The 27,918-nt window shown below is 41.7% G+C and overlaps 1 protein-coding gene across 1 annotated transcript; it reads left to right on the top strand.

Moving 5' to 3' along the window:
• The first annotated feature begins 3 nt into the window (after nt 1-3).
• On the top strand, nt 4-18,794 carry EMC3 (ER membrane protein complex subunit 3). The gene is made up of 8 exons (XM_027584852.2): nt 4-334; nt 8,105-8,162; nt 8,499-8,592; nt 10,260-10,364; nt 11,459-11,540; nt 11,806-11,885; nt 13,014-13,096; nt 17,580-18,794. Exons 1-8 carry the CDS (start codon nt 180-182, stop codon nt 17,706-17,708), a joined length of 786 nt encoding a protein of 261 aa, XP_027440653.1. The 5' UTR covers nt 4-179; the 3' UTR covers nt 17,709-18,794.
• The last annotated feature ends 9,124 nt before the right edge of the window (nt 18,795-27,918 follow it).

The raw sequence follows: 27,918 nt of genomic DNA, 5'->3' as shown, positions 1-27,918 counted from the left end.
GTGGGCGGCCAGGCTGCCCGGCTGGGGGCAGTGCCCGAGAGCCAAAGCTGGAGTAGGGCCCCGGGCCAGCTAGACTGAGAGGCGTTGACAAGGCCCATAGGCGAAATCATAGAGGGGCTTTCGCGCCTCGGGGGAAGAGAAACCCGACTGCAGCGGATGGGAGCCGGCTCTCTGTGAAGATGGCGGGGCCGGAGCTGCTGCTCGACTCTAACATCCGCCTTTGGGTGGTCCTACCCATCGTTATCATCACCTTCTTTGTGGGCATGATCCGCCACTACGTGTCCATCCTGCTGCAGAGCGACAAGAAGCTCACCCAGGAACAAGTCTCCGACAGGTCAGCGCCTTCCCTCTCCGTCGGCCTCACTCCCCAGTGACCTTGGGCAAGAAAGTACAGGGGTATTGTCAGTTTGTCCGGGTTGACATCGCGCCCCCACTGGCTGGGTGACCTTGCCAGTGTTACCTCTGTGTTTCACTTTAGCCATCTGTAAAATGAGGATAACAGGAGATGCCTCATAGAGCAGGTGTGGGGGTCAAATTTTAAATGAAGCCTACAAAGCCTTTAGCACACGTCTTGGGATGTATTAAGTGCTCAAAAAAATTGTTGCTGTTGTTAGGCCAGTCGCCAACCCTCTTATCTATGAACTGTATATAAGGTGGGTGTGTTTACGCTACTCGTTTTACCAAACTACTGTGGTGGTCAGCTGAGATACTAAGTATCCAAGTGCTGTGCAAATGTAAAATTGCCGTAGAAATGTGAGGGATTGTAATTACCATTTCTCCTTCAGGAGTGGAGGCAACTTGTTCCTCATGTGCTTCATTACAGTATTTATCTGTGGAGAGAGGTGATTTGAGATCATTTTAGGTATCTAGACTTGTGCCCCCTCCATATTAAAATTAAAAAAAAATATTTTCCAGTGAATCATTGTGATTATTTTCAGAGATCATCTCAGGGAAATGTTGCTGTGTCTTTAACACTTCGCTATCACTTATTAATCTTCCATTTTAAGAAAGAGCAAGCTTTGGGCTCAGAACTTTCCACAGGCAACAGTGTCTTACTAAAATTTTAATTATGTTTTGTTTTTATTGTGTTTATGTTAAGTTTCTATTTGTGGCAACTAATACTGGTTTTCCATTGTCTGGCAACTTAAAAGATTTATTTTAAAACTTACATAAGTAGAAAAAGTTGATATGTAAAAAACACTAAGTTTTTAATAGTATGAGGTGCTAGTGAATAAAACAAAAATCAAAACCATGGAATGAGAATGACTGAAGTTTCGGAAGCACTGCTTTATCATTTTCAGTTGTGCTGCCCAATTAGGCTGAGAATAATATAAAAATAATAATAATAATAAACATTTATTAAGCACTTATTCTATGCCAGGCACTAAGCTAAGCACTTACATTCATTAACTTATTTAACGTTCAGAGCAACTCTTATGAGATAGATGCTGCTGTCCCATTTTATAGAAACTGAGGCTTAAGAGGTTCCATGGTCACACATGATGACATTCAGGACTTGAGGGCAAATTTTCTGGTTCCCAAGTCTGGAGTTCTTTCCACAACACCACAGGGGCCACTTCAATTATTTTTCTGTGGCATCAGTTCCAGAACTGATGAGAACCAACCTCCTGGAGAGACCTGAAGTCAGTTCACCACAGAAAAGAAGGCTATAAAAAGATGTAATGTGAAGAGAGCTCAGATATTTAGCATTTATTTATTGACACCAATAAATTGTTCTCATTTTATCCTCACAATCACACCAAGTTAGATAAGCCTGAACCCATTTTTACAGTTGAAGAAAAGAAAGCCAGAGAAATTAAGTAGCCTACCCAAAATAACCAAAATTGTAAAATATTGTGCCTGTACTTGAGCTCAGATCAGTCTCACTCCCCAAGTTAAATTCTCTTGACCACAATTACTGCTGTCATAGATTCTCTGCCACAGTTTTCTGTTCTTGGTCACACTATGTGATTTCAGGGTGTTTCTGAATGATATCACACCCATAGTTCCCCCCCCCTTTTTTTAAGATTTTATTTATTTGTCAGAGAGCGAGAGCAAGCACAAGCAGGGGGAGTGGCAAGCAGAGGGAGGAAACAGGCTCCCCGCTGAGCAGGGAGCCTGATGTGGGACTCTATCCCAGGGCCCTGGCATCATGACCTGAGCCGAAGGCAGACGCTTAGCTGACTGAGCCACCCAGGCGTCCCCACAGCTCCTTTTTCTAAACCAAGATGAAATTCACAGTTCATGCACTCTATAAATAAAAATACTTAAAAAAAACACAACATAATGTTTGCAACAACATGGATGGGCCTAGAGGCTACTATATGCTAAATGAAATAAGTCAGACAGAGAAAGACAATTACCATATGATTTCACTTATATGTGAAATCTAAAAAACAAAACAAACAAAAGCGGAAAGAGATCCATAAATACAGAAAACAAACTGATGGTTGCCAGAGAGGAGGGAGATAGGGGCATAGGTACAGCATAGTCAATGATAGTGTAATAGCGTTGTATGGTGGCATATGGTAGCTACACGTATGAGCACACCATAATGTATAGAGTTGTCCAATCACTATTTTCTACACCTGAAACTAGTGTGACATTGTGTGTCAATAATACTTCAATAAAAACAACAACATAATGCCCTAGTTGTGACAACAAGGAGAAATAAAAGAAAAATAATTTAATTTCTATTTCATAAATACTTGTTCACAGTGGTCCTCAAAAGTGCAATGCAAGGGCGCCTGGGTGGCTCAGTTGTTAAGCGTCTGCCTTCGGCTCAGGTCATGATCCCAGAGTCCTGGGATCAAGTCCCACATCGGGCTCCCTGCTCCGCAGGAAGCCTGCTTCTCCCTCTCCCACTGCCCCTGCTTGTGTTCCTGCCCTCTCTCTCTCTCTCTCTCTCTCTCTGTTAAATAAATAAAATCTTAAAAAAAAAAGTGCAACGCAAAAGTCAAAGCATGCACCTCACTATAAAATCACCTTAATTGGGACAGGTTCAACTGTAGGCTGATACAGTATTCGCTACTTAGATATTACAGAAGGCAGTGCGATTTTGGATGTGATTTTACTAAATGAGGAACTACTCTTGGTAAAGTTCTGAACAAAACAAAGTGCAATTTTCCCTATATATACTTGGTTGCATACCTGGAAATTGAATATATATAAAAATCACTGCTTCCTTCCCTGTGGGAAAAAAGATGGAATTAGGTTTGAGGCTCAGATAATCAAAAGCAATTCAGTAAGATATTCAGAAGTAGTGTGAGACATGAGATGGTTCTTTGAATCGCATAACTGTCTCCAGCATTGAGGAATACTTAGCATCCCTTACCCCTAACAAATGACAGTTACATTCTCTTTCTTCTCTACCACATCATTTTGACAATCAAAAAAGTTCCACAGATTTCCAGAAGTCCCCTAGAGGGCAGCACCACCTCCATGGAGAACCTCTCTGGTCATAATTGTTTCTTTATGTAAGATGTCTGGATCATGCCAGTTCCAACATGGTGTTACGGTACCCCACCAAGTCATCCTGTGAACTTGGATAGAATGCTGAGCACACAGTTCTGAACCTGCCAAAAAACCAAGTCAAAACGTTTTCTGATCGTAAAACATTCCTCTAAATATAGTATAAGTTTCCATTAGCCTGAATGATCGCAAAATGGAATGTTTGGTTTCATAAATTATTAAGCTTTTGGTGCCTCAAAACTTATTAAAATTTTTCTAAAATATATTAAACCAAAACTGAAAGATAAATGAAAATATATTAGACCATAGTTGGGGATAGAATGGAAAAAATGGTGCTCAAGCTCAAAGAATATACTCTTAGGAAAGGAAAAAAACAAACTCAGGTCTTTAATATATGATTAAACTCCAATTTGAGAAATACCAACTTTTTTTTTAAAAGATTTTATTTGTTTATTTGACAGAGAGTTAGAGAGAGCACAAGTAGGCAGAGAGGAAGGCAGAGGGAGAGGGAGAAGCAGGCTCTCCGCTGAGCAGGGAACCCGATGCAGGGCTCCATCCCAGGACCCTGGGATCATGACCTGAGCCGAAGGCAGCCACTTAACCAACTGAGCCACCCAGGCGCCCCTCCAATTTGAGAAATACCAACTTTAAAAACTAAAGCTTTCGGGGTGTCTGGGTGGCTAGGTTGGTTAAGCGTCTGACTCTTGATCTCAGCTTAGGTCTTGATCTTAGAGTGGGTGTGGAGCCTACTTAAATTAAAAAAAAAAAACAAAAACAAAAACTAAAGCTTTCTTTTAAGAAAATGTCTTTCACTTGCAAATTATCAATGCAAAAGAGTTTTGTCTTTATAACCAGTATAAGGACTTATTTTTCAAGAGTAATAGAAATGGAAATGCAAAATTAAAAATTTCTTGTAGCATCTGCAGACCTCAGAGAAACTGAGTGTTTAGAATATACAGGATAATTCAAGCTTGCCTTGATTTAGGGTTGAAATGCCTCAAGGTCATGGTTCTCAATCCCAGTTCTACAAAATCACTCAGCAGTGAAAATATAGGAGATGTAGCTGAATTTCTGTTGATTATAGTGCCTGAAGAAGACCTGAATTATCCACAGTCAACAAGTTTTTACTGATGATCTACCATGCGCCCTGCACTGTACCATATGCTATAGGTACAAGATATGACAAGGCCAAGACCCTACTCTCAGGGAGTTTCAGTCCAAGTGACAAAACATGCAAAAGAAAAATAATAGGTACCTTTAATCTAGTGCTTAGGATATGCCACATGCAGTGGTAATCACTTTAAATGAAATGATATATACAAAGAACTCAGCTTAAAATCCTCAGTATTTCCCTTTTGCTCCTTTTTTTTTTTTTTAAGTACTCTCCACATCCAACATGGGGTCTGAACTCACAACCCTGAGGTCAAGAGTCACACGTTCCACCAATGAAGCCAGCCAGGTGCCCCACTCTTTTTTTTTTTTAACTATTTTTAAGTGTACAATTCAGTGGCAGTAAGTATATTCTGTCAGTATATTGTTGTGCAACCATCCCCATCATTCACTTCCAAAGTATTTTTGTCATCCCAAACAAACTTTGAACATATTAAGTAATAACTCCCCATCTCTTCTCCACCCAGTTCCTGCAGCCAGCATTCTACTTTCTGTTTCTATGAACTTGACTACTCTAGGTACCTTATGTAAGTGGAATCATACAATATTTGTCCCTCTGTGCCTTATTTTACTTAGCATAATGTTTTCAAGGCTCATCCAATGTTATAGCATGTGTCATATTTCAATACATTTTTTAGCTAAATGAAATATACAATGTGACAATTCGACATACATATACTTTCTGAATTGATTGCCACAATCCAGTTAACATATGTATCACCTCACAAGAATGCTTAAGATCTACTCTGTTAGTAAATTTCAAGTATATTACACAGTTTTATTGACTATAGTCACTATACTATATGTTAAACCCCCAGAGTTTACTCATCTTATAACTACCTTTTGGCCACCATCTCCCCATCTCCCTCATCCCCCAGTAACCACCAGTTTACTTTCTGTTTCTATGAGTTTGACTTTTTTTTTTTTTAGATTCCAAATAAAAGTGAGATCCTACAGCGTTTGTCTTTCTCTGGCTAATTTCACTTAGCATAATGCCCTCAAGTTTCAACCATGTTGTTGCAGATGGCAGGATCTCCTTTCTTCTGGCTAATGTTCCATTGTGTTTGTGTTTGTATATGTGCTACTGAACTGTGTGTTTAAATAGGATTATAGTGATAAATTTTATGTTATGTATTTTTTACCACGATTAAAAAAAATACACTGGGATGCATGTGGCCTTATATAGTATGTCTCTTGCACGTCTCTCAAGTCTCATTTTCACCATGTTTTCTGTAGTTCTCTTTCTTCTAGCCATGTGGCCTTTTCTCAGGTCCTCAGAGACATAGTCTTTATGCCTGCTGTATGTAGGGCTTCTGCCCATGCTGTTCCCTCCAGCACTTTGCCAAGGTAATCTCTAGTTGTCCTTAAGATTCCAACATAGTCATGCATCATCATCAAAGCTTTTTCCCAGACCTTGACTTCCTAGACATGGTCAAATCCCCATATTATATACTCCCACCGTACCATCCATCTCTCTTTCCTAGGACGTAATAGGTGAATTTCACATTTATTACTGTGGTTATTTAATCAGTGTCTTTCTCTCCCACTAGATGTTAACTTCCATAAGATACTTGGTTGTTGTTGTTGTTGTTTTAAGATTTATTTATTTGAGAGGGAGAAGGAGAGAATCCTCAAGCACGCTCCCCCCAGCCAAGTGCAGAGCCCGATGAAGGACCGGATCCCAGGACCCTGAGATCATAACCTAAGCCAAAATCAAGAGTCAGCCGCTTAACTGACTAAACCACCCAAGTGCCCTGAGATACTTTTTTTTTTGTTAAAATTTTATTTATTTATTTGGCAGAGACACAGTGAGAGAGGGAACACAAGCAGGGGGAGTGGGAGAGGGAGAAGCAGGCTTCCCGCAGACAGGGAGCCCGATGCGGGGCTCCATTCAAGGACCCTGGGATCATGACCTGAGCTGAAGGTAGACGCTTAATGACTGAGCCACCCAGGCACCCCGAGATATTTGCTTTTTGATCACTATTATTCATGTCACCTAATAGTACGTGGCATTCAGAAGCTGAAGAGGTATTTGTCCAATGAAAACAAAACTGTTATTGTGCAGAATATGAAAGAAGGCATGGGGAATTTAAATGACTCAGCCAAGATCACATACCTAATAAGTGGCAGAGCCAGGATTTGAACCCATCTGTTCAACTCCAGAGCTTAAATTTTTATCCATTACTCTAGACCCAATGCTGCCTAAACCATCAGTGATGAAGGACCAGTTTTTTGGGTTTTTTTTTATTTCCAATCTATCATAGACTGATGCTTTTGTAAAATACTGTAGTACATATTTATTTGGATGTTGTGGAAATACCAAATTATTATAAACGTTTCTAAACCCTTACTCTCAATATCTGCGCTTAACCTCGTCACAGACCAGCACTGGTACATAGGCCACAGTTGGAGTACCTTTAGACTAGCTCCCAGGGACAGAACATATTGCACATCACCTCTGTAGGCCTGTGTGTAGAGCAGTCAACTGTACAGTACAATGAGGTCAAGAGGAGGAAGACCAGAGAGAATTTCATGAGGGCCCCAGGCAGAGTTTCATGGAGAAGGCAGGGCTTAAAGAAGGTGTTACGGTATGTGGGGCAGAACTCGTGAAGCAGAGGGGCACTAAAGCATTCCCAGCACGTGGAAAGGCTAGACTATGCATAAGGTGACAAGGGGACCCTGATTAGAGCAGGTGGTTTATACTGAGGAGTAGAGAGAAAACCAAGCACGGTTTTTATGTTGTTCCTTTCTGTCTGCATTTTTTTTCACTTTTCAAGAAGTATTTCCATTAACTTAAGGAGGTGCCCCCGCCCCCATTAAAACAACTTTTAAAAACCTAGCAAACATTGGTATTTTGATCTCTGTTCTGTTTGGCATCTGTATCTTAGCACACCTACTTTTATCACACTCTGTTATCTTTAATGATCAATTATAGTCAGATATCACCAAATAATTTATTAATTCAGTAAATGTTTATTGAGAGTTTACTAACAGTCTGAATCCTCCTGGAATTTCTATTTGTTGTCTGTCGGGGAACAACCCTGTCAAATCCTGTACTCATTTCTCTGTGGGGTTTTAAAAGTTCTTTCTTTTTTCCTCACCCTTCCTCTCTCCTCCTGCCCCCAGATCTTCTGAGGAGCATCCAACTCTTACTCTTTTCACTCAGAGAACGTTCCTTCTTAGCTTCTTAAAAAGTAAGAAAAAGCTGAGTGTGATGTTCCAAATGTGCCTTCCTCAGAAATCTTTTGTTCATAAACGTAGTGACTTCTTTTTTGAAGACCTGATTGTTGGGTTAAATGTGTTATATTGGTTTTAAAGATACTTGTATTTTGAAAAGTGTCCCCACAGGACTGTTGCCAAATAGGTTCTCTCTTGTATTTAAATAGGTCTTCTACTCTTATTCTCTCATTTTCTTCTAGTGTTTCTCTTTTAAAAATCTCATTGTCTTGGTTGTATTTTTCAGTCAAGTCCTAATTCGGAGCAGAGTCCTCAGGGAAAACGGAAAATACATTCCCAAACAGGTACTCATTTGTCTTTAATTAAAAGCTCTATGATTCACTGTGAGGGCAGTAGATATCTGAATGTTTAATGAGGGGACTCGTTGGGGAAAGCTGAAGTTTGGCAAATCTGTAATTAAGCTGTAGCCTAGTGGTATCTGCTGTCATTGTGACCTCGCCCTTCTTAGGAAATTGTTTTTAAATGTGACTCAGCTAAAGTGTCAGGTTGGCTGCCAAGTAGGCGGCCAGCTCTGAGTGTAACAGCCTATTCCAAGGGCCTTCTGACTAAACCTCTGGGGAATAATTTGACAACTTGCTATGTCACAGTTTTAAGACTTAAAAAGCTCTCTTTTCTACTAGTCTTTCTTGACACGAAAATATTACTTCAACAACCCAGAGGATGGATTTTTCAAAAAAACTAAAAGGAAGGTAGTGCCTCCTTCTCCTATGACTGGTATGTTTACTCCCTTCTGTCATCTTTAAGGAAGATTCTTAACAGGAGTTGGGGGGAGGGCAGGGAGGATGTGAATTTATTTAAATGTTAAATTGTATAAGATAATAATCTAAGGGCCTTAGAGATCATTTAGTACCGGGATCTACACAAGTGGAGCTCTCTTTTTCAAATAAATCATCTGGGAACCCCAATGTATAGAGTGGATTTAAAAAAAAAGAGCCCTTGGCTGGGGGGTGAGAAAGCTAGAGCCATCGTCCCTTTGTCTCTTCCCTCTGCTGTTCCTCAGGACCCAGGGCTCTGCAGAGCACAGTTGGAAAAGCATCCCAGTCCCAGCTCCTACCCAGTGCCTGGATCCCGTTGCTGACAGATGGCCACCCAGCTTCTGTCTGAAAGAGGAGGAGCTCTTAACCACTTCCCTAGGCCAGCCATTCCTTTGTCATACATGATTGCTTAGCCCACCCTACAGTTTTTGCTCTAACAGATTTCTTACTTCCGCTGACCCTAGTCATGTGAAAAAAAATAGCACTTTTAAAGTAAAACAAAATAATTTATTATTCTGTGTTGGCTGTCCTCTCATTTTAATACTCATTTCTCTAGGTAAGAAACCGAGACAGAAGGTACAGCAATTGATTTTAATAAGTCTTTTAGAAAACCCACAAGAAACAAAAGACCAATTTGTGTATGAAAAGATATTTGACTTCACTAAAATCCACAGAATGCAAATTAGAACAAGATATCCTTTTAATTTTTTTTTTTAAGATTTAATTATTTGAGGGAGAGAGAGAGATGTGCACACACGAGGTAGGGGGTGGGGGGATAGAAGCAGAAGGAGCTAAAGAGAGAGAATCTCAAACCGACTCCCCACAGAGCACAGAGCCCAGTGTAGGGCTCGAACACATGACCCTGAGATCATGACCTGAGCCAAAATCTAGAGTCGATGCTTAAGCAACTGAGCCACCCAGGCGCCCCCAAGATGTCCTTTTTAGACCATTAAACTGGCAAAGATTGAAAGCTTCACAAAGCTGCTACTGTCAAAGTCATGGGAAGTTAGGCCCTCTCACTATTGTTGAAGGACAATCTGACGGTATTTGTCAATTTTTAAATGTTCAAACCCCTTGACCCAGAAATTCTTCTAAGAGTTTCTCTTACAGAAACACATCAACATGCAGATTTATGTACTAGGTAGTTGTGGCAACAGTGCTTATAGGCAAAAAAATAAAAAAATAAAAAATAAGAACAATCTATAGGTCCATCCAAAAGTAATAAGTATGACCACATAGTAGATTCCTATGCACACACTGAACATAGTGAGAGAGAGAGATTCTACCAATGTGAAAATACCATTTACGGTATATTTACTTTTTTAAAATTAAGAAGCAGATTAGTAAGCATAATATCCCTTCATTGTGTATATATCGAAACTTGTGTGTACACATATACGTGCATATTTATACACATATGTATAAAGATGGAAGGATATGCAACAAACTGTTAAAAGTATTCAGAGTGCGCTCAGAGAAACTGTCTACATCCTATGTTTCCAAGTCATTTAAATTTTTTACGTGAACTTGTATTTAATGATCATGTAAATTAAAAATTTCTAGAAAATCAGGGAGAAGTCCCTGCCAACAGTTGTAAAATGTTGTGGTCTCTTGTTTTTGTCATAGATCCCACCATGCTCACAGACATGATGAAAGGCAATGTAACAAATGTGCTCCCTATGATTCTTATTGGTGGTTGGATCAACATGACTTTCTCAGGCTTTGTCACAAGTAAGTTACAGACCTGGAAGACTTCAGGTTCACTTATCTATGATCCTTTCCCATATCCCTGTTCAGAGAAATCCAAGTGCTGCTGAGACTAAAATAACAGGTCCCATATTCTCTATTGGAAACTAATCACAGTCTTTTTTTTTTTTAAGATTGTATTTATTTGAGAGAGGGAGAGCATGAGAGAGCAAGCATGAGCAAGGGGAAGGGCAGAGAGTGAGGGAGAGAGAGAAGCAGGCTCCCTGTTGAGCAGGAAGCCCAACATGTCCCAGGACCCTGAGATCTTGACCTGAGCCAAAGGCAGACACTTCACCGACTGAGCTACCCAGGCGCCCTGGAAACTAATCACATTCTTTGAAAAAAAATTAATATGCCATGATTTTATGGCTCGTATCCCAAACTCATCATTAGTTCATGATGTGGATACTTTTTTACAAATAGGAACTTAAGTGAACGGCTTGCTCGTTTGTATCCAAAATTAATTCTAGTTAAGTAGGATGAAGGGAAGCATGTTTCTATTTTTTTTTTTTTAAGATTTTATTTATTTGACAGAGCTAGACACAGCGAGAGAGGGAACACAAGCAGGGGAAGTGGGAGAGGGAGAAGCAGGCTTCCCGCCAAGCAGGACCCTGGGATCATGACCTGAGCTGAAGGCAGATGCTTAACGACTGAGCCACAAAGGCACCCCAGCATGTTTCTATTTTGACTTCATTTTCTAAGTATTGCAGTGAGTTGTTTGTCTATTTGTTTATAATTTGTTTTGAATCAATTTCATTTCTCAGGAATATAGTTCTCTATGTGTATATATTCCACTTTGGGTTTAACAGTATAGTGCAAGTTTCTTTTCTAATTTTAAGTCATAACTCAGAGTCCCTGTTGTTAAGCAATAGAGAAGCTGGTGTTCAAGGAACTATAACAGAGTGACATTTGACTGTTATTTTTTTTTTCAGAAATTGACACAAATTTCCTGGTAGAAATCATTTTCTAACTATGGTACAGAGTTTCCACCTCCTCAGGGAAGGATTACATGCATTCATGCTTAAACTGTTCTAAAAACAGCAAGGAAAGATTGTAAACTTTCTCTCTCTTTTCTGCAGCCAAGGTCCCATTTCCACTGACTCTCCGTTTTAAGCCTATGCTGCAACAGGGAATTGAACTACTCACATTAGATGCATCCTGGTAAGAACTTTCTTTCCTTTATAAAAACACAAAACAAAATCTAAAACTAATGTCCCTTAAAGAACACGATTTCCAATTTGCATACTTCACTGGAATAGATTTTTGGTTTTTCTCATTGAAACTCCACTGAAAATGCCATGGGTGGATTATGACAACTTTTAGCCTACCCCAAGTGATTTCTTTATATACTCTTTGGGTGATAGAAAAGTGTGAACTCTGTTAATTCTAAAATAACTACCTATGTTCTTTCACTTTGCTTTCCTAGGGTGAGTTCTGCATCCTGGTACTTCCTCAATGTTTTTGGGCTTCGAAGCATTTACTCCCTGATTCTGGGCCAAGATAATGGTAAGAAGCATGTTGGGTTTAATAAGCAAATACTTTGATAGACAGTCATCCATGCCAGGGCCAGAAAACTCATGTAGGCTGTTCTGTTTGTTAGCATAGTCAAATACCATGCTTTACTCCCTAAACTTCTAAAGTTTCTGAGGTATTCTGCAAGAGTCTTAAAAATTCCAGGGTCGGGGAGCCTGACTGCCTCAGTCGGTGGAGCATGCGACTCTTGATCTCAGGGTTGTAAGTTCAAGCCCCACCCTGGGTGTAGAGATTATTTAAAATCTTTAAAAAAAAAAAAAAATTCCAGGGGCACCTGGGTGGCTCAGTCGTTGGGCATCTGCCTTTGGCCCACGTCATGATCCCAGAGTCCTGGGATCGAGCCCCGCATCGGGCTCCCTGCTCGGCAGGAAGCCTGCTTCTCCCTCTCCCACTCCCCCTGCTTGTGTTCCCTCTTTCGCTGTGTCTCTCTCTGTTAAATAAATAAAAAAATCTTAAAAAAAAAAAAAAATTCCAGGGTCAACTGAAGATCTTAATTCTCCCTGGAAATCATGGGGGCAATATTTAGTTCCCTGAAGTCTGAAAGCCTCCTGTGAGGAATCCAGTACCAGTAATGTAAGCCTGTAAACTGAAGCTGAAACAAGGCCTGGTTTGACCAGTTAGTTCATTGCCTAGAGTTCTTCCCAGGACTAATCCTGGCTCTCTTATTTCATGGCTGGGACCTTGGGCAAGTGACTTAACCACTTGAATCCTATGCTCATTCGTAAAACAGAGACCTTAATAATTAGCTTCAGAGTTTGTTGTGAGAAGTGAATGACGTAGACTATGGAAAGCACTTAGTAAAGTACCTGGCATAAGGTAGTTGCTCAGTAACCGGTAGCGTAGTTATTGTTTACATTTGAAATAAAGTGTAGCACTTCCTTCAGTTACCTTCTGTTATTATCATGCCAACTTTTCAGGAGAGGTAAAGTGACTTTCCCTAGGTCACATAGCCAGTGTGTGGGAGGGCCAGTCAGGGAATCTGTCATGTGGTACTCATTCATTCCTGAGCATCTGTCAGTGTTGCATGAGGACCGTTCTTCCCGGAGGGTCCTGGGTGCTTGCCGAGCCCCGGCGGTCACATAGGTGTGTCTTAATCTGCAGCCGCAGACCAGTCACGGATGATGCAGGAGCAGATGACGGGAGCAGCCATGGCCATGCCTGCAGACACCAACAAAGCTTTCAAGGTACACTCACACCTCCTTCTGTACCTTCACTAACACTCTGAAAGGCATTAGCAGACAGTTACTTTGAAGACCGGTTCCCTGAAGTGAGTGTGATATGTATGGTTCCATCATTTAAATTTAGCAAAAATGAATTTTTGTTTACATATTTCTTATTCCTTAGACAGAGTCAGCTATTAAATAAATTGGAAATTCTTGGTGCTTTTACCTAGTTTTTAAATGCTTACTCAAATTTAATCCACACTGTAAATGAAGCTGTAGAAGAGCCCATTCAGAGACACCAGGTAAACATTTAGGATATTTTGAGCTATTTTGGACCCTGTGGACATCAGATATAAATTTCATTTAAAAAAAAAAAGATCAATACTTAAAAGCCTTTTCATGAAATGATTCTGCAATATGTAAAGTCCAGTATAATTTTTGTACAGCAAAATCTCACTAATTTTTCATGATAAAGACTAGAAATAGAAAAGAATTTGCTCATCTTGATGAAAGGCATCTATGAAAACCCACAGCTAACATCATACTCAGTGGTGAAACACTAACAGCTTTTCCCCTAAGATTAGGAACAAGATAAAGACTATCCACTCGTGCCACTTCTGTTGACCGTTGTGCTGGATGATCAGCCAGGCCCGTTAGGCAAGAAGAAGTAAAAAGCATCCACATTAGAAAGGAAGAAGGAAATGATCTGTTTACAGATGACATGGTCTTGTATATAGAATATTGTAAACAACCCACAAGATAAACTGTGTAGAGCTAACAAACAAGTCCAGCAAGGTTTTAGAAGATGCAGGGTAAAGATGCAAAAATCAGGGGCACCTGGGTGGCTCAGTAGTTGAGCGTCTGCCTTCGGCTCAGGTCGTGATCCCAGGGTTCTGGGGTCGAGCCCCGCGTCGGGCTCCCTGCTCTGCGGGAAGCCTGCTTCTCCTCCTCCCACTCCCCCTGCTTGTGTTCCCTCTCACTGTGTCTCTCTCTGTCAAATAAATAAAATCTTTAAAAAACAAAATAAAACAAAACAAAAATCAGTTGTTATTTCTACACACTGGTAATAAAAAATCTGAAAATGAAATTAAGAAAAAAATTCCAGGGATGCCTGGGTGGCTCAGTCGGTTAAGCGTCTGCCATTGGCTCAGGTCATGATCCCAGGGTCCTGGGATCGAGTCCTGCATCAGGCTCCCTGCTCAGCAAGGAGCCACTTCTCCCTCTGCCTACCACCCCCCCTGCTTGTACTATCGCACTCTCTCTCTCTCTCACTCTCTCTCTGGCAAATAAATAAAATATTTTTTAAAAAAAGAAAATTCCATTTACATAGTGTCAAAAAGAATAAAATACTTAGAAAGAAATTCAACAAAAGAAAGACAAGACTTGTACACTGAAATTACAAAGCTTTGCTAAAGAAATTAGGTAAGACCTGAATAAATGGAAAGATATCCATGTTCATGGATTAGAAGACTTAATATTGTCAAGGTGGCAGTACTCCCAAAATTGATCTACAGAGTCAATACAGTCCCTCTCAAAATTCCACGTACCTTTTTTGCAGAAATTGACAGGCTGATCCTGAAGGTCATATGGAAATGCAAGAGACCCAGAATAGCCCAAAAAACTTTAATATGAATAAAGTTGGAAGACTCACATTTCCCGATTTTAAAACCTACTTCAGAGCTACAATAATCAAGACTGTGTGGTACTGGCATAAGGATAGATCTGTAGATCAGTGGAGTAGAATTGAGAGGTCAGAAATAAACCCATACGTTTAAGATCAATTGACTTTCGTCGGAGGTGCAAAGACAGTTCAGTGGGGGAAAGAATAGTCTTACTGCTGACTAGGTACAGAGTTTCTGTTTCAGGGGATGAAAATTTTTGGAAATACATAGTCTTGATGGTTGCACAACATTGTGAATGTAATTAATGCCATTGAATTGTATACTTACAAAGGTTAAAAGTGGCAAATTTTATGTTATATATATTTTACCACAATAAAAAAAAGAAAAACTTTAAATGGTGTAAGAGCTAAAACATAAAACCCTTAGAAGAAAACATAGGTGTAAAATGTTTGACGCTGGATTAGGCAGTGACTTCTTAGACATGACGTTAAAAGTACAAGTGACAAAAGGAAAAATAGATGAATGGAACTTTGTAAAAATGAAAACTTTTGTACTTCAAAGGCACGATCAAGAAAATGAAAAGATAGTATTAGAGAACATGTTTGCAAATCATATCTCTAATAAGGGTCTAGTATTCAGAATAAAGAACTCTCAGAACTCAGCCATAGTAAGACATCCCAGTTAAAACGGGCAAAAGTTTTGAACAAACATTTCTCCACAGAAGATATACAAATACCCAATAAGCTCATGAAAGCATGCTCAACATTGTTAGCCATTGGAGAAATGCAAATCAAAACCACAGTGACTCACTCGATGACTGTAATAAAAAAGATGGACACGAACAGGTGTTGACAAGGATGTGGAGAAATTGGAATCATCCTACTTGCTGGTAATGGTGCAGCCACTTTGGAAAGCAGTTTTTAGCCTATCCTCAAAAAGTTAAACATAATTACCATATGACCAGCAATTCTGCACTTAGGTAAATAGCCAAGGGAATTGAAAACTTATGCCCACACAAAAACTTGTACAAGAATGTTCAGAGGGGCCCCTGGGTGCGTCAGTCAGTTAAGCGTCTGCCTTCAGCTCAGGTCATGATCCCAGGGTCCTGGAATCAAGCCCTGCATCGGGCTCCCTGCTCTGCTGGGAGCCTGCTTCTCCCTCTCCCTCTGCCTGCCACTCCCCCTGCTTGTGCGCTCTCTCTCTCTCTCTCTCTCTCTCTCTCTTTCTCTCTCTCCCTCCCTGTGTCAAATAAATCTTTAAATAAAAGGTTGGGGGGGGCACCTGGGTGGCTCAGTCGTTAAGCATCTGCCTTCGGCTCAGGTCATGATCCCAGGGTCCTGGGATCGAGCCCCACGTCGGGCTCCCTGCTCAGCGGGAAGCCTGCTTCTCCCTCTTCCACTCCCCCTGCTTGTGTTCCCTCTCTCACTGTCTCTCTCTCTGTCAAATGAAAAAATAAAATCTTTAAAAAAAAAGATGTTCAGAGCACATTCATAATAGTCCAAGAAGAGAAACAATCCAAATGTGCATTTTATGAACAGATGAACAAAATGAAACATTTTGGAATATACATACAGTGTATGAACAATGAAAGTGTTCAGTGGAATATTAACAAAAAGGAATGATGTACTGATACATGCTGCAGCAGGGAGGAACCTTGAAAACATCATAAGTGAAAGAAACCAGTAAGAAAAAGCCACATATTGTATCCAGAAGAGATGAATCCAAAGAAAGTAAAGTGGTAGTTGCCAGAGGTTGGGGGAGGAGTTTAATGGGGAGCATCTGCTATTTGAAATAGAGTTTCTTTTTGTGGTGATGAAAGTGTTCCGGAATTAGGTAGTTGTGATGGTTTTGTGAACATACTAAAAACCACTAAATTGTACATATTCCAAGGGTGAAGTTTATGGTATGTGAATTGTATTTTTAAACAAAGAATGGAGGGGCGCCTGGGTGGCTCAGTTGGTTAAGTGTCTGCCTTTGGCTTGGGTCATGATCCCAGAGTCCTGGGATCAAGCCCCACGTCGGACTCCTTGCTCAGTGGGGAGTCTGATTCTCGCCCTTCCTCTTCCTCTGCTCCTCTCCCCCTGCTCTTGTTCTCTCTGTCTCAAATAAATAAATAAAATCTTTAAAAAAAAAAAAGATGAGTGGATAAAGGTGATGTATGTATACACACACACACACACACACAATGGAATATTACTCAACAAGCAATCAAAAAATGAAATCTTGCCATTTGCAACAATGTGGATGGAGCTAGAATGTATTATACTAAGTGAAGTCAGTCAGAGAATATGATTGCACTTGTGGAATTTAAGAAACAAAAGAGACGAACATATGGGGAGCGGGGAGAGAGGGAAACAAACCATGAGAGACTCTTAACGATAGAGAACAAACAGGGTTGAACAAACAGGGTTGATGGAGGGAGGTGAGTGGGGGAATGGACTAGATGGGTGATGTAAGTGATGAATCACTGAATTCTATTCCTGAATCCAATATTGCACTGTATGTTAACTAACTAGAATTTAAATAAAAAAGTTTTTTAAAAAGCCATGAGCTAACATTTGTATTGCATATTATATTTCCTAAAGCGTTTTTTTAAACCTACTAATTAAAGGCAAAAGTAATCAGCGTTAATAGACTATTTGAGAAATGTCATTAGTTACTAGCTCTAGTGGCCTCAGACAAATAATTTTACCTTTTTTAGCCTTATTCTCTTTGCCTACAAATTGAGCACAGGGGTGCACAGGGCAGGTGGCAGCCCCTACCTCATAGATTAAATGAGTTTATACGTGTAAATAGCTTAATCCAGCTGCTGGCCAGCCACATCAGCACTGCTCTTAGTAACAGCCCTTCTATCCCTTCTCTGGTGTGTTCTTCCTTTGCAGACAGAGTGGGAAGCTTTGGAGCTGACGGATCACCAGTGGGCACTGGATGATGTCGAAGAGGAGCTCATGGCCAAAGACCTCCACTTCGAAGGCATGTTCAAGAAGGAATTACAGACCTCTATTTTTTGAAGACCACACAGGGATTTGCTGTGTCAGGAACTCAGAGTAGTGGTTAACTTTGTAACTTTGGTTTGAGCTGGAAGCCTCTCAGAATAAAAAGGAAGATGCATGAGCCGGCAGGTGTTCCGCAGGAAGTGTTCTTATCTGAGCCAGGTTCCCCTGTATGTCTGAAACTAGAGACGTTTGAGGAGTCTGTGCTAGATAACTTACCCAGAAACAGCTATTTTTAAAATGTTTTACATTTTCCTTCTGGTGACTCTGATAATGAAAGTCAAAGAAAGGGGGAATACTCAAGCTAGTAATAATATATAAAACTTAGCAAAAATTCAGTCTTTGGAAAAAGCATTGTCCGTTATACCCTAATTATTAAGTGCAGTCAGCCTGACTTCTAACCACAGTGAACACCTGTTTTCTTGGGATCCAAACACCCCTTGTGTTTTACCTTTAATTTTTTGTTAGTATTTGTACAACTTTCTTTACACAAATAATACATTTTCATTACTGAAAATTTAGGAGCTATGGATAAGCAAAGTGAAAGCTCCCTGTGTTGTTCCTTTTGAGCCTACAGAGTGACATAGAGAGCAAATGGGTCAAAACCTGATTCAGATAAGCTCTTTTCAGAGTGAATACCCAGGGCTAGGGCAGACTTAGCCAGCCTTCTATCTCAACACTGTCCGGTGAAAATCGGCAACACTGAGACACTGCCGGATTCTCAAGTGCCTTTGGGATCACCAAAGATAGGATACATAATCTGAGGTCTTGAGCTGGAGTTCAGAAGGTATCAAATCCATTGACAGATCAACAGTGCTGTCCCGAATATGGCTACTCCGTTGAACGTAAGACCTCCTTTCCCAATTACTCTGGATAAGAGAGTTTACGTATCACTGTAAGAAGGGAGAAAGGGCAATTGCAGGCAGACACATAGTTAAGGTTGGCCCAGGAATCATTCTGTCTGGATTAACTGTCCCCGGGAAGTGGCTGGGTGCCATTTCTGTACCAAGAGGTGAATGTAATTTGCATGTTGAACGCTGCAATCAAGAACAAACAACTCTTGACTCTACCAATTAAAACATCCTGTTTTCTCTGCCTATAAAACGTTGCCTCTGTGGGTCACTAAAAGCCTTCTGCCACAGTTATAAGTGTCTTGTGGATCAGTGCTGAAGAGTCAAAGATGAAAAAGATGTGGCGTGCTTGGGTGGCTCAGTCTGTTAAGCGTCCTCCTTCGGCTCAGGTCATGGTCCCAGGGTCCTGGGATGAAGCCCCTCATCGGGCTCCCTGCTCATCAGGAAGTCGGCTTCTCTCTCTCCCCGCCTCCCGCCCCTCCCCCAACTCATGAGTGCTCTCTCTCTCTCATAAATAAAATCTTAAAAAAAAAAAAGATGTGACCCCTGCCCTGAAGGAACTCAGAGAGACACATAAGAAATTGATGGTTCTGAAGCTCTGACCCTCCCCTCCAGAGTAATGCACATGGGCATAGACACACACAATTCCCAGGTAGCACAGGGGTGTTGCTAGATCTCCAAAGCCTAGTCATAGTGACTTACAGTCCCATGCTAAGAAAGCCTGACTTTAAGATATTTAAAATAGCTGCTTAAAATATTAAAGGAGCAAGGGTTCACAGGGGAGCTAACCTTTGACCTGGGTCTTGAGAGAGTTCTGCAGTGTAGAAGGTCATTCCAAGCAGACAGAACCAGCAAAGACCTGCAGATTAAAATGTCTACAATTTGGGGCGCCTGGGTGGCTCAGATGGTTAAGCATCTGCCTTCCGCTCAGGTCATGATCCCAGAGTCCCGGGATCGAACCCTGCATCAGGCTCCCTGCTGGAGCCTGCTTCTCCCTTTCCTTCTCCGGCTCCCCCTGCTCCCCCTGCTTGTGCTCTAGCTCTCTGTCAAATAAATAAAATCTTTTTAAAAAAATAATAAAATGTCCATAATTATGCTAAGCGAAGTAAGTCAATCAGAAAAAGACATGTATCATATGATCTCACTGATATGAGGAATTCTTAATCTCGGGAAACAAACAGGGTTGCTGGAGTGGGGGTGGAGTGGGAGGGAGGGGGTGGCTGGGTGATAGGCGTTGGGGAGGGTATGTGCTATGGTGAGCGCTGTGAATTGTGCAAGACTGTTGAATCACAGACCTGTACCTCTGAAACAGATAATATGTTATATGTTAAAAAAAAAATGTCCATAATTTGCTGGACCCAGACTTAAGTGGGGAGTGGTATGGTATATACCAAAAAGTATAGGTTGGACTGGAATGCAATCAGTAATTGATGATTGAGTGATGTCACCCTCGTTCCCATGAGGCATCTCAGCATTTCATTTTGCCTCTTCACCCACACTAAGTTTGCCTTTTTCCCTGTAGCAAAGTTGGGTGGATAAAACATGAGGCCTTTCCCAGCCATCATGTTGAAGGTAAAAGCACATGTCCTTGACAGCAGCCAATCAAAGGGAAAATCCAAGTTTGTTTTATCAGGCTCTTCCAGGAATCAGCGCACAAGTTCAGCATACAGTGCTTATCGTGGGTGTTTCCTGGAGTCCAACCTGGGCCAGGCTACCGAATGAGCATCTTACCTTTTCCATCAACCCGGACTTAACACTCAAAATCATTTAGGACAATCTGAAATGTCCATTTACTGATCATGGTGTGGAAGGTACCAGGCATGGAAGTCTAAATATTGACAGATGTACAACGCATCTCTGAAAAACAATGAAGACTTAGATTTGAGAATAGTAGGTAAACTTGCACTTCGGGGCAAAGTCTATGTGGTTCTTTTATTTGGTTGAAAGGACCAAATATGATGGGCAGATGTGTAAGTGAACAACATGGAGGATTATGAACTGTAAGAAATATTGCAGTTGCAAATGACAGAAACGGGACTCAACTTGGCTTAAGCAATTTTTAAAAGGAATGTAAATGGCTGAATAACCAAAATGGTCAGTTGGCTTCAAGTTTAGCTGGATCCGGGTTCTCAAATGATGTCATCAGGACTGAGTTGCTTCCTCAACTCTTTTTTTTTTTTAAAGATTTGTCCATTTTAAAGAGCATGCATGAGCGAGCAAGGGATGGAACAAAGGGAGAGGGAGACAACAGACTCCCCGCTCAGCGCAGAGCCCGATGCAGGGCTCAATCCTAGGACCCCAAAATCATGACCTGAGTCGAAATCAAGAGTCGGCTGCCTGACCGACTGAGCCACCCAGGCATCCCTCAACTCTCCTTAAGGCAGTCTGTCTTCCCCTGGAGACACTGGCTCAGTGAAAAGAAAACACTCCTTTCTGAAACTTTCCAGTAAGTCAGGTAATAGACCTGATTCGGGTCACGTGCAAATTCTATGAAATGTTTAGCCCCACCTAAACTGTAAGGACCAAAGGTGGGATGGAGGTGATTCCTTAGAGGAAAACTGGGGTTTTGTTGCCAGAAGAAAGTGGCAGGGGTACCAGGCAAGAAAAAACAATAATTTTTACCCTTTAATCACCCAAACTGTCTGGAACGTTACCAAAAGGAGGTATTGCCCCTGTCCTAGTAGGCAATAAAGTCTGCAAACTTTTACGGGATTTCTACAATATGCTCGGGGTCGCGTTAGATATTTTCAGATCTTTCTATTCACTCATTTACTGACCATCTGCCAGATACTGCACTCCCAGGCCTTAAGAGTTCAGACTGCTGTGTCACGTGCCATGACAGGGTGACCCGGGGGAGGCTGTGGGAATGTCCTGCAGGTCAGATGACCAGCCTGGGTGGTCAGGGAAGGCTTCCCAGTGGAAGTGTCATCTCAGGATGTGAAGGATCACAAGGAAGTATATACAGAACCAAGGAAATATATAAGGAAAAGACTATCCCAGGCAGAGGAGACTGTGTGCAAGGGCCCAAAAGCAAAGGTGATGGCATTTTCACAAAACCAGAACAAGGCCCACGTGGCCCCGAAGGGTAGAGAACAAAAAGATGTGATGAGTGTTGGGTTAGACATTTTATTTTATTTTATTTTATTTTATTTTTTAAAGATTTTATTTATTTATCTGAGAGAGAGAGAATGAGAGAGAGAGAGAGCACGAGAGGGAAGAGGGTCAGAGGGAGAAGCAGACTCCCTGCTGAGCAGGGAGCCCGATGTGGGACTCGATCCCGGGACTCCAGGACCATGACCTGAGCCGAAGGCAGTCGCTCAACCAACTGAGCCACCCAGGCGCCCAGCTTAGACATTTTAAATGCGTGAACAGTCTGGTATGTGAACTAGATTTCAATACTGTTGCTTAAAAAAAAAACATGAGATGAGGCAGCATCTTATAAGTCATCCCTCAGAGGTGAACTTGATCCTGACGTGGCAGCAGGGAGTCTTTGGGGGGCACTGGTGTGAAGGGATTGGCGGCTGGTGGGCAGGAAATGGAGAGGGTAAAAGTGGGTGGAGGTGTGGCAGGGTGAGAGTGGGGTGGGACTGCGGCCGTTTACATGCTTGGCTCCTGCTTTTTTGCACTAACTCAGGGTTGTGTGTAGCTCTGCAGAGGACACTTGCTTTCTCTGGGCCTCACAGTCTCCTCATCTGGCAAAAGGAATCATAGTGGTGTAGCCCCTTGGGATAACAGTCCGGCAGTTCCTCAAGAGTTTAAACATAAGGTTCCCATATGACTCAGGAATTCCACTCCTAAACAGATCTATACCCAAGAGAAATGAGAACGCACATCCACATGAAAACTCACACACGAATGTTCATAGCAGCGTTATTCGTAATGGCCACAAAGTGGAAACGACCCAAATGTCCAAAATGAATAGATCAACCGATTGATAAATATAATGTGGTACGAACACACAGTGGAATGTTACATGGCAGTAAGAAAGAATGAGGTACAGGTACAGCCGGCAATGGGCATGACCTTGAAACACACGAAACGAAGGAAGCCAATCACAGAAAAACCACATTTATGAGCCTGTGTTTCATGAAATGTCCAGAATAGGCAAACCCACAGAGACAGAACATAGATTAGTGGTTGCCAGGGCCTGGGGGGAGGGAATGGGGAGTGACTGCTAACTGATACAGGTTTCTTTTTGCCAGATGAAAATGTTCTAAAATTGGAAACGGTAATAGTTGTACAACTTTGTAAATATACTAAAAACCACCAAAGCAGTACCCTTTAAATAGATAAATTTTGTGTATGTGAATTATACCCCACTAAAGCTGTTAAGGTGGGCAGGGATCATAAGCCCTTGGCAGCAGACATGAAGATCTCTTGTGAGCATGGCTATGAGAGGCTCCCGTGGGCTATCGGGACGGCGGATGGAGTCTGGCTGCAGAGGGCGGGGGTCAACCAGTGTGTTCCCGAGCCTCTCATGGGCTTTCACCCCCAGCCCAGCTACCCTTCCTGCTGCCCCTGCTCTCACCCTGGTCCCACCTGCCCACTTTTCCTTCCAGGTCTCTTAGCTCTGGCTCCCTGGAAATGGCCTGGGAAGATCAGCAGGGTTCAGAAGCCTGGGTTCCGGCCTGCGTTGGTGGTATAGTGGTGAGCATAGCTGCCTTCCAGAAGCCTGGGTTCCGTACCCAGGCTCCCCCGAGACAGGCTAGTACCCAATAAGTAAAATATTTCCTTTTGCAATCAGCTTACAATATGCACAGCCAACCCTGTGCTACCTTTTCCTTTCTCCCATTTCTTTGTGAATTTCTTCTTCATTTCTTATTTTTTATTATGGAAAATTCCAAACGTATCCAAGAGTGGAAAGAATAATATAATGATGTACCCACCACTCTGCTTTAATAATTATCAATATTTTGCCAATCTTTCCATGTATCTCCCAAACCCACTTTTTTTTTATGTTTTAAAAGTAAATCCCCAGATACACACTATTATTCCACACATAAATATCTTAGTAAGTTGGGGCGCCTGGGTGGCTCAGGTGGTTAAGTGTCCAACTCTTGATTTTGGCTCAGGTCATAATCTCAGGGTTGTGGGATCGAGCCCCGCATCCAGCTTTGTGCTTAGCAGGGAGTCTGCTTCTCTCCCTCTGACCCTCCGCCACCCGAACCTACACCTCTCTATAAAATAAAACAATATTAAAAAAATATTTTAGTATGTCCGACAAATAAGGAATTTTTAAAACATAACCCACAATCCCATCATCTTATCTAATTAGACATTCTTCAGTACGTTCTAAGACCCAATCATGTTCAAATTTCCCGTTATCTTCAAATGTCTCTGTCTGGTTGGATTGTTTGAATGAGGATCCCCAAAAGGCTCCCACATAACATTTGATTGCTATGTCTCTTAAATCTCTCTTAAACAGGCCCCACACCACCACCCATTTTTCAAGCCACTTATTCTCTAGAATTCTGTGAGTCTTTTTGAAAGTATTCTTATCTTGATGGGAAATCAAATCTTTAGATTGTTTTTCATTTCAAGAAAAGATTAAGGAGACTGAATTAGTAACAGATGCCCAGAAAATTAAACAAATAAAAAACCAAGGACTACCCCAGGAGAAAACAGAACATCTAGCAAAGATATTGTAATCACAGTATACCTCTTGAGTCAGCCTGACTCACTGTTTCACAGTTTTAGGGTTGTAAATGTAGAATAACGATATAAACCAAAGCAGTACAGAAAAATGTGGAAATGTGAAAAGCTAAATCTTCACATCCCTCGGTGGTAATCAATAGGTAAAAATCTAAAACTGAAAAAAAAATCAACATGAGCAGTACACATCTGGCACTTAGAGAATAGATACAAAAACCAGAAGAAATAATCAGAAATACCAGAAAGAGTTGAAAGGAATTGGAAGTGAGAGGGAATGGCATAGGGCACAGCTGGTTTTAAAGTATATACCAGGTTATCAGATTTATTAACACAAAAAGTGTCTTTTTAAAAGGTTCATTTAGCCAACATCCATGGAGGTTAACATCTGAGAAAGAATGAGTTAAAAGTCCAGGAACCCTTGAGGCTTAATTTGGCAGGTTTAGTGAAAGAGTGGACCTGCCGACCTGCCGCACCCCGAACAGAGGCACAGAACAGAGAAGGTTCGCCAGGCGGCACCCTCTCCCACCTGTTCTGCCTTTTGTTTCTTTGCTCATGCGTGCCAGGAGCCAGCCAGATGGAAATGGCAGCCAACTGTCCTGGGCATGTCTAGGGAGGGGGCTTCAGCATCGCCAGCCATAACACCTTTGCCTTTTCCTTCGCTCTCCCCTTCCTTGGGACCTCCCAAGGTACTTCTGGGTGGGAGCTCTCAGCAACTCCCAAATGCTGTTGAAGTCCCTTCAAAAGAGAATCCAAGTTGGAGGCCTATTTTCATAGACACACAGCAGAGTCACCTGGAAGGCCTGGGATGTTCATCTCACCATCTCCCCTCTCTGAGGTGTCTCCTCAGGGGCAGGATGGTGCCATCAGTATTAAGAGTGCTGGTTCTAAAGTCAGACTTAGAGCTTGGCCTCTTATTTGCTGTGTGATCTTGAAGAAATTACTTAAGCTCTCTGAGCTTCAGTTTGGCAGCTGTAAAATGGAGAGCATAATAATACATAGGTTGTTGTGAGGACTTAAAAAGAATAATGCATGTAATAAGGTATGTAGTATAGCCCCTGACCCACTAAGTGCTTTGTAGATGGAGCTACTGACCATCTCCCATATACTTAAATCATCCCCCACCCATCACTGCCCTCCCAGAGTCTCCAGGATGATACTGGCAGCTCCTTTTGGAGCCAGGATACTCCCCACCTATACCTGGCACTCCATGTTCCCCCCTTATATTCACCTCTACCCCCAGCCAGTCTCCTCTTTCCAGAGGATCAGCTTTCATCTTGGCCTCTGGCCAAAGAGATCATAATCTCTCTTGCCTTTGTTTGGAATCTTAAGACCCCTACCAATCCACGGTTTGGAAACACAATGGGATTGGGGCTTCTGTCTCTAAAGAGAGCAAGCCAGGAGCAGCTGGACGGTCCTCTGTGGACTGGGGGGTTGGGCACTGTCAGGCCAGTAAGACTTTGCAGGGATGAATGGGTAGTCCTCCTTGGGGGAAACTGAGAAAGGGAACCAGGCCAGCTCTGAGCCTGCTAAGGGAATCTCAACATCTCCAAAGAAGTCTCACCAGAGAGCTCACAGGAGGCAATGAGAGGAGGGATTTGGACTCCTCAGCTTCTGTAGTGGACCCCTAGAGCTACCCTCCCTACAAGACTGCCTACGAGGGAGAAGGAAATTAGGATGTTACCAGGAAGAGAAATGGATCTTGGGCAATGCTTAAAAAAAAAAAAAAAAAAAGGCCAGTTATCTATTATATATAGAACCAGGATCCAGATGACTTCCCACAAGATCAGAACAACTGACTAGATCTAACAAGAGAAAAAACAAGAAACAAATGTTGAGTCCTACACTGAGGATCAAGAAACCAACTGCACACAAAGAAGTAGGGAAGACCTAGTAGATCAATACAAAGAGGTGGGGAAGACCTAGTAGGTCAATATTGGGCAACAAAGGATGTGGCTGCCAGAATCATTAATTCAGTGTGAGGCCATATTAACGGAGAATCTAGGAAGGGAGGTGAAAGTCCAGCTTTGTTCCCAACTGGGTTCAGTTCCAAGAGTTATACTTTATTTTTAAAAATATTTATTTATTTATTTTAGAGAAAGAGAGCAAGAGCAGGAGGGACAGAGGGAGAGGGAGAGAGAGAGAATCTCAAGCAACCTCCATGCTGAGCACGGGGCCTGACCTGAAATCATGTCCCGAGTTGACACCTAACCGAATGAGCCACCCAGGTCCCCCTTCAAGAGTTGTACTTTAAGTTGCACATTGTTAACCAGGGAAGAAGCCAACAGAGGAGAGATGTCACAATGGTGAGAGCCTAGAATCCTGTCCTTTGAGGAAAGTCAAAAAACCTGGAGGGTTTGGCCTGGAGGGAGAAAATTCTAGAGAAATGGGAGGTGTCTTTATAATTCTGAAGGGGTTCCCACAAAGAAAACAGTAGAGCTGGTCAGATGATAAAGTGAACTGGGAAAAGCCCAATCCTTCTTGAGTCAGAAAAGCTTGATTCAGGGGGCGCTTGGGTGGCTCAGTCATTAAGTGTCTGCCTTCGGCTCAGGTCATGATCCCAGGGTCCTGGGATCGAGCCCCGCATCGGGCCCTGCTCCACGGGAAGCCTTCTTCTCCCTCTCCCACTCCCCCTGCTTGTGTTCCTGCTTTTGCTGTGTCTCTCTCTCTGTCAAATAAATAAATAAAACCTTTAAAAAAAAAAAAAAGAAAGAAAAGCTTGATTCAGGCTCTGAGCATGCTTCAGACTGCAGCATGTCAGACACAGCTGAGGGCTGAGTGTTGCTCTTCTGTGAGACCCAGATACCCAGGCAAGTACTGGGAGGGAAATCTCAGCTCAACCTTAGGAAGAATTTCTTTCTTTTTGAAATGATATTTATCATTCCTGTCTCTGATCACAAAAGAAATACACAGTTGTGTAGAATACTGGTAAACAGAAAAGCAAAATTAGATAAAATCACATCAACCACTATTTACCTCCTAATAATTAGGAATGGGATAGATATGTAGGCAGATAGATGACAGATGGATAGATAGATAGATAGATAGATAGATAGATAGATAGATAGATGATAGAGAGATATTAACAAAAATGGGATCATACAAATAATTGTCTGAGAGGATTTAGAGAATCACCATGTAAAGATGTATGTGTTGGTATGTAAGGATGTTTATTGCAGTTATTGTTTCTAGTAGAGAAAAAATAGCTGTCAGCCAGCTATATCCCCTGCAGTAGGTGAATTTGGGAATGTGATAAATGGCAGTGCACCCACACCATGCAGCCCTGTGCAGCTAGGTGGAGGAAAAGGGTGGAGGTAATACGTATGTATTGCTTTCAGAATCTTTCCAACACATATTGCTTAAGGCAAAAAAAAAATACCCAAGTTATAGGATAATATGCATAGTATGGTCCCATTTTTGTGAAAAGAAAGACATGCACATATATGCTTTTAATTAAAAGAAGCAGTATGATGCTAACAGCGGGCACATCTGGGGAGGCCGACTTGAAGAGGCCAAGAGTAAGACAGTGAATGTGTTCCTTGAACATTACTATGTCACTTAACTCGGGACAGTCAGGATACATCATTTTTATATCAAATGACTGAAATTTAAATAAGTAAACAACAATCTATCCTGGACATTTCTCCATGGCATTAAGGATTTTACATCATATTTAATGACCGCATCTATTCCTTGTGTAGATTTCTCTTAATGTTACTGAACCCAAT

This window comes from Zalophus californianus, chromosome 1 (assembly GCF_009762305.2).
Source record: "Zalophus californianus isolate mZalCal1 chromosome 1, mZalCal1.pri.v2, whole genome shotgun sequence".
NCBI lineage: Eukaryota > Metazoa > Chordata > Mammalia > Carnivora > Otariidae > Zalophus > Zalophus californianus.
This window is presented reverse-complemented; position numbering and strand designations above follow the sequence as displayed.

Bases quoted from the DNA above. Each gene is read 5' to 3' on its own strand.
- EMC3 (XM_027584852.2), top strand. From the start codon at position 180: ATGGCGGGGCCGGAGCTGCTGCTCGACTCTAACATCCGCCTTTGGGTG. The intron at 335-8,104 runs GTCAGCGCCTTC...TGTATTTTTCAG, and splicing joins CAGGAACAAGTCTCCGACAG to TCAAGTCCTAATTCGGAGCA. The intron at 13,097-17,579 runs GTACACTCACAC...CTTCCTTTGCAG, and splicing joins ACACCAACAAAGCTTTCAAG to ACAGAGTGGGAAGCTTTGGA.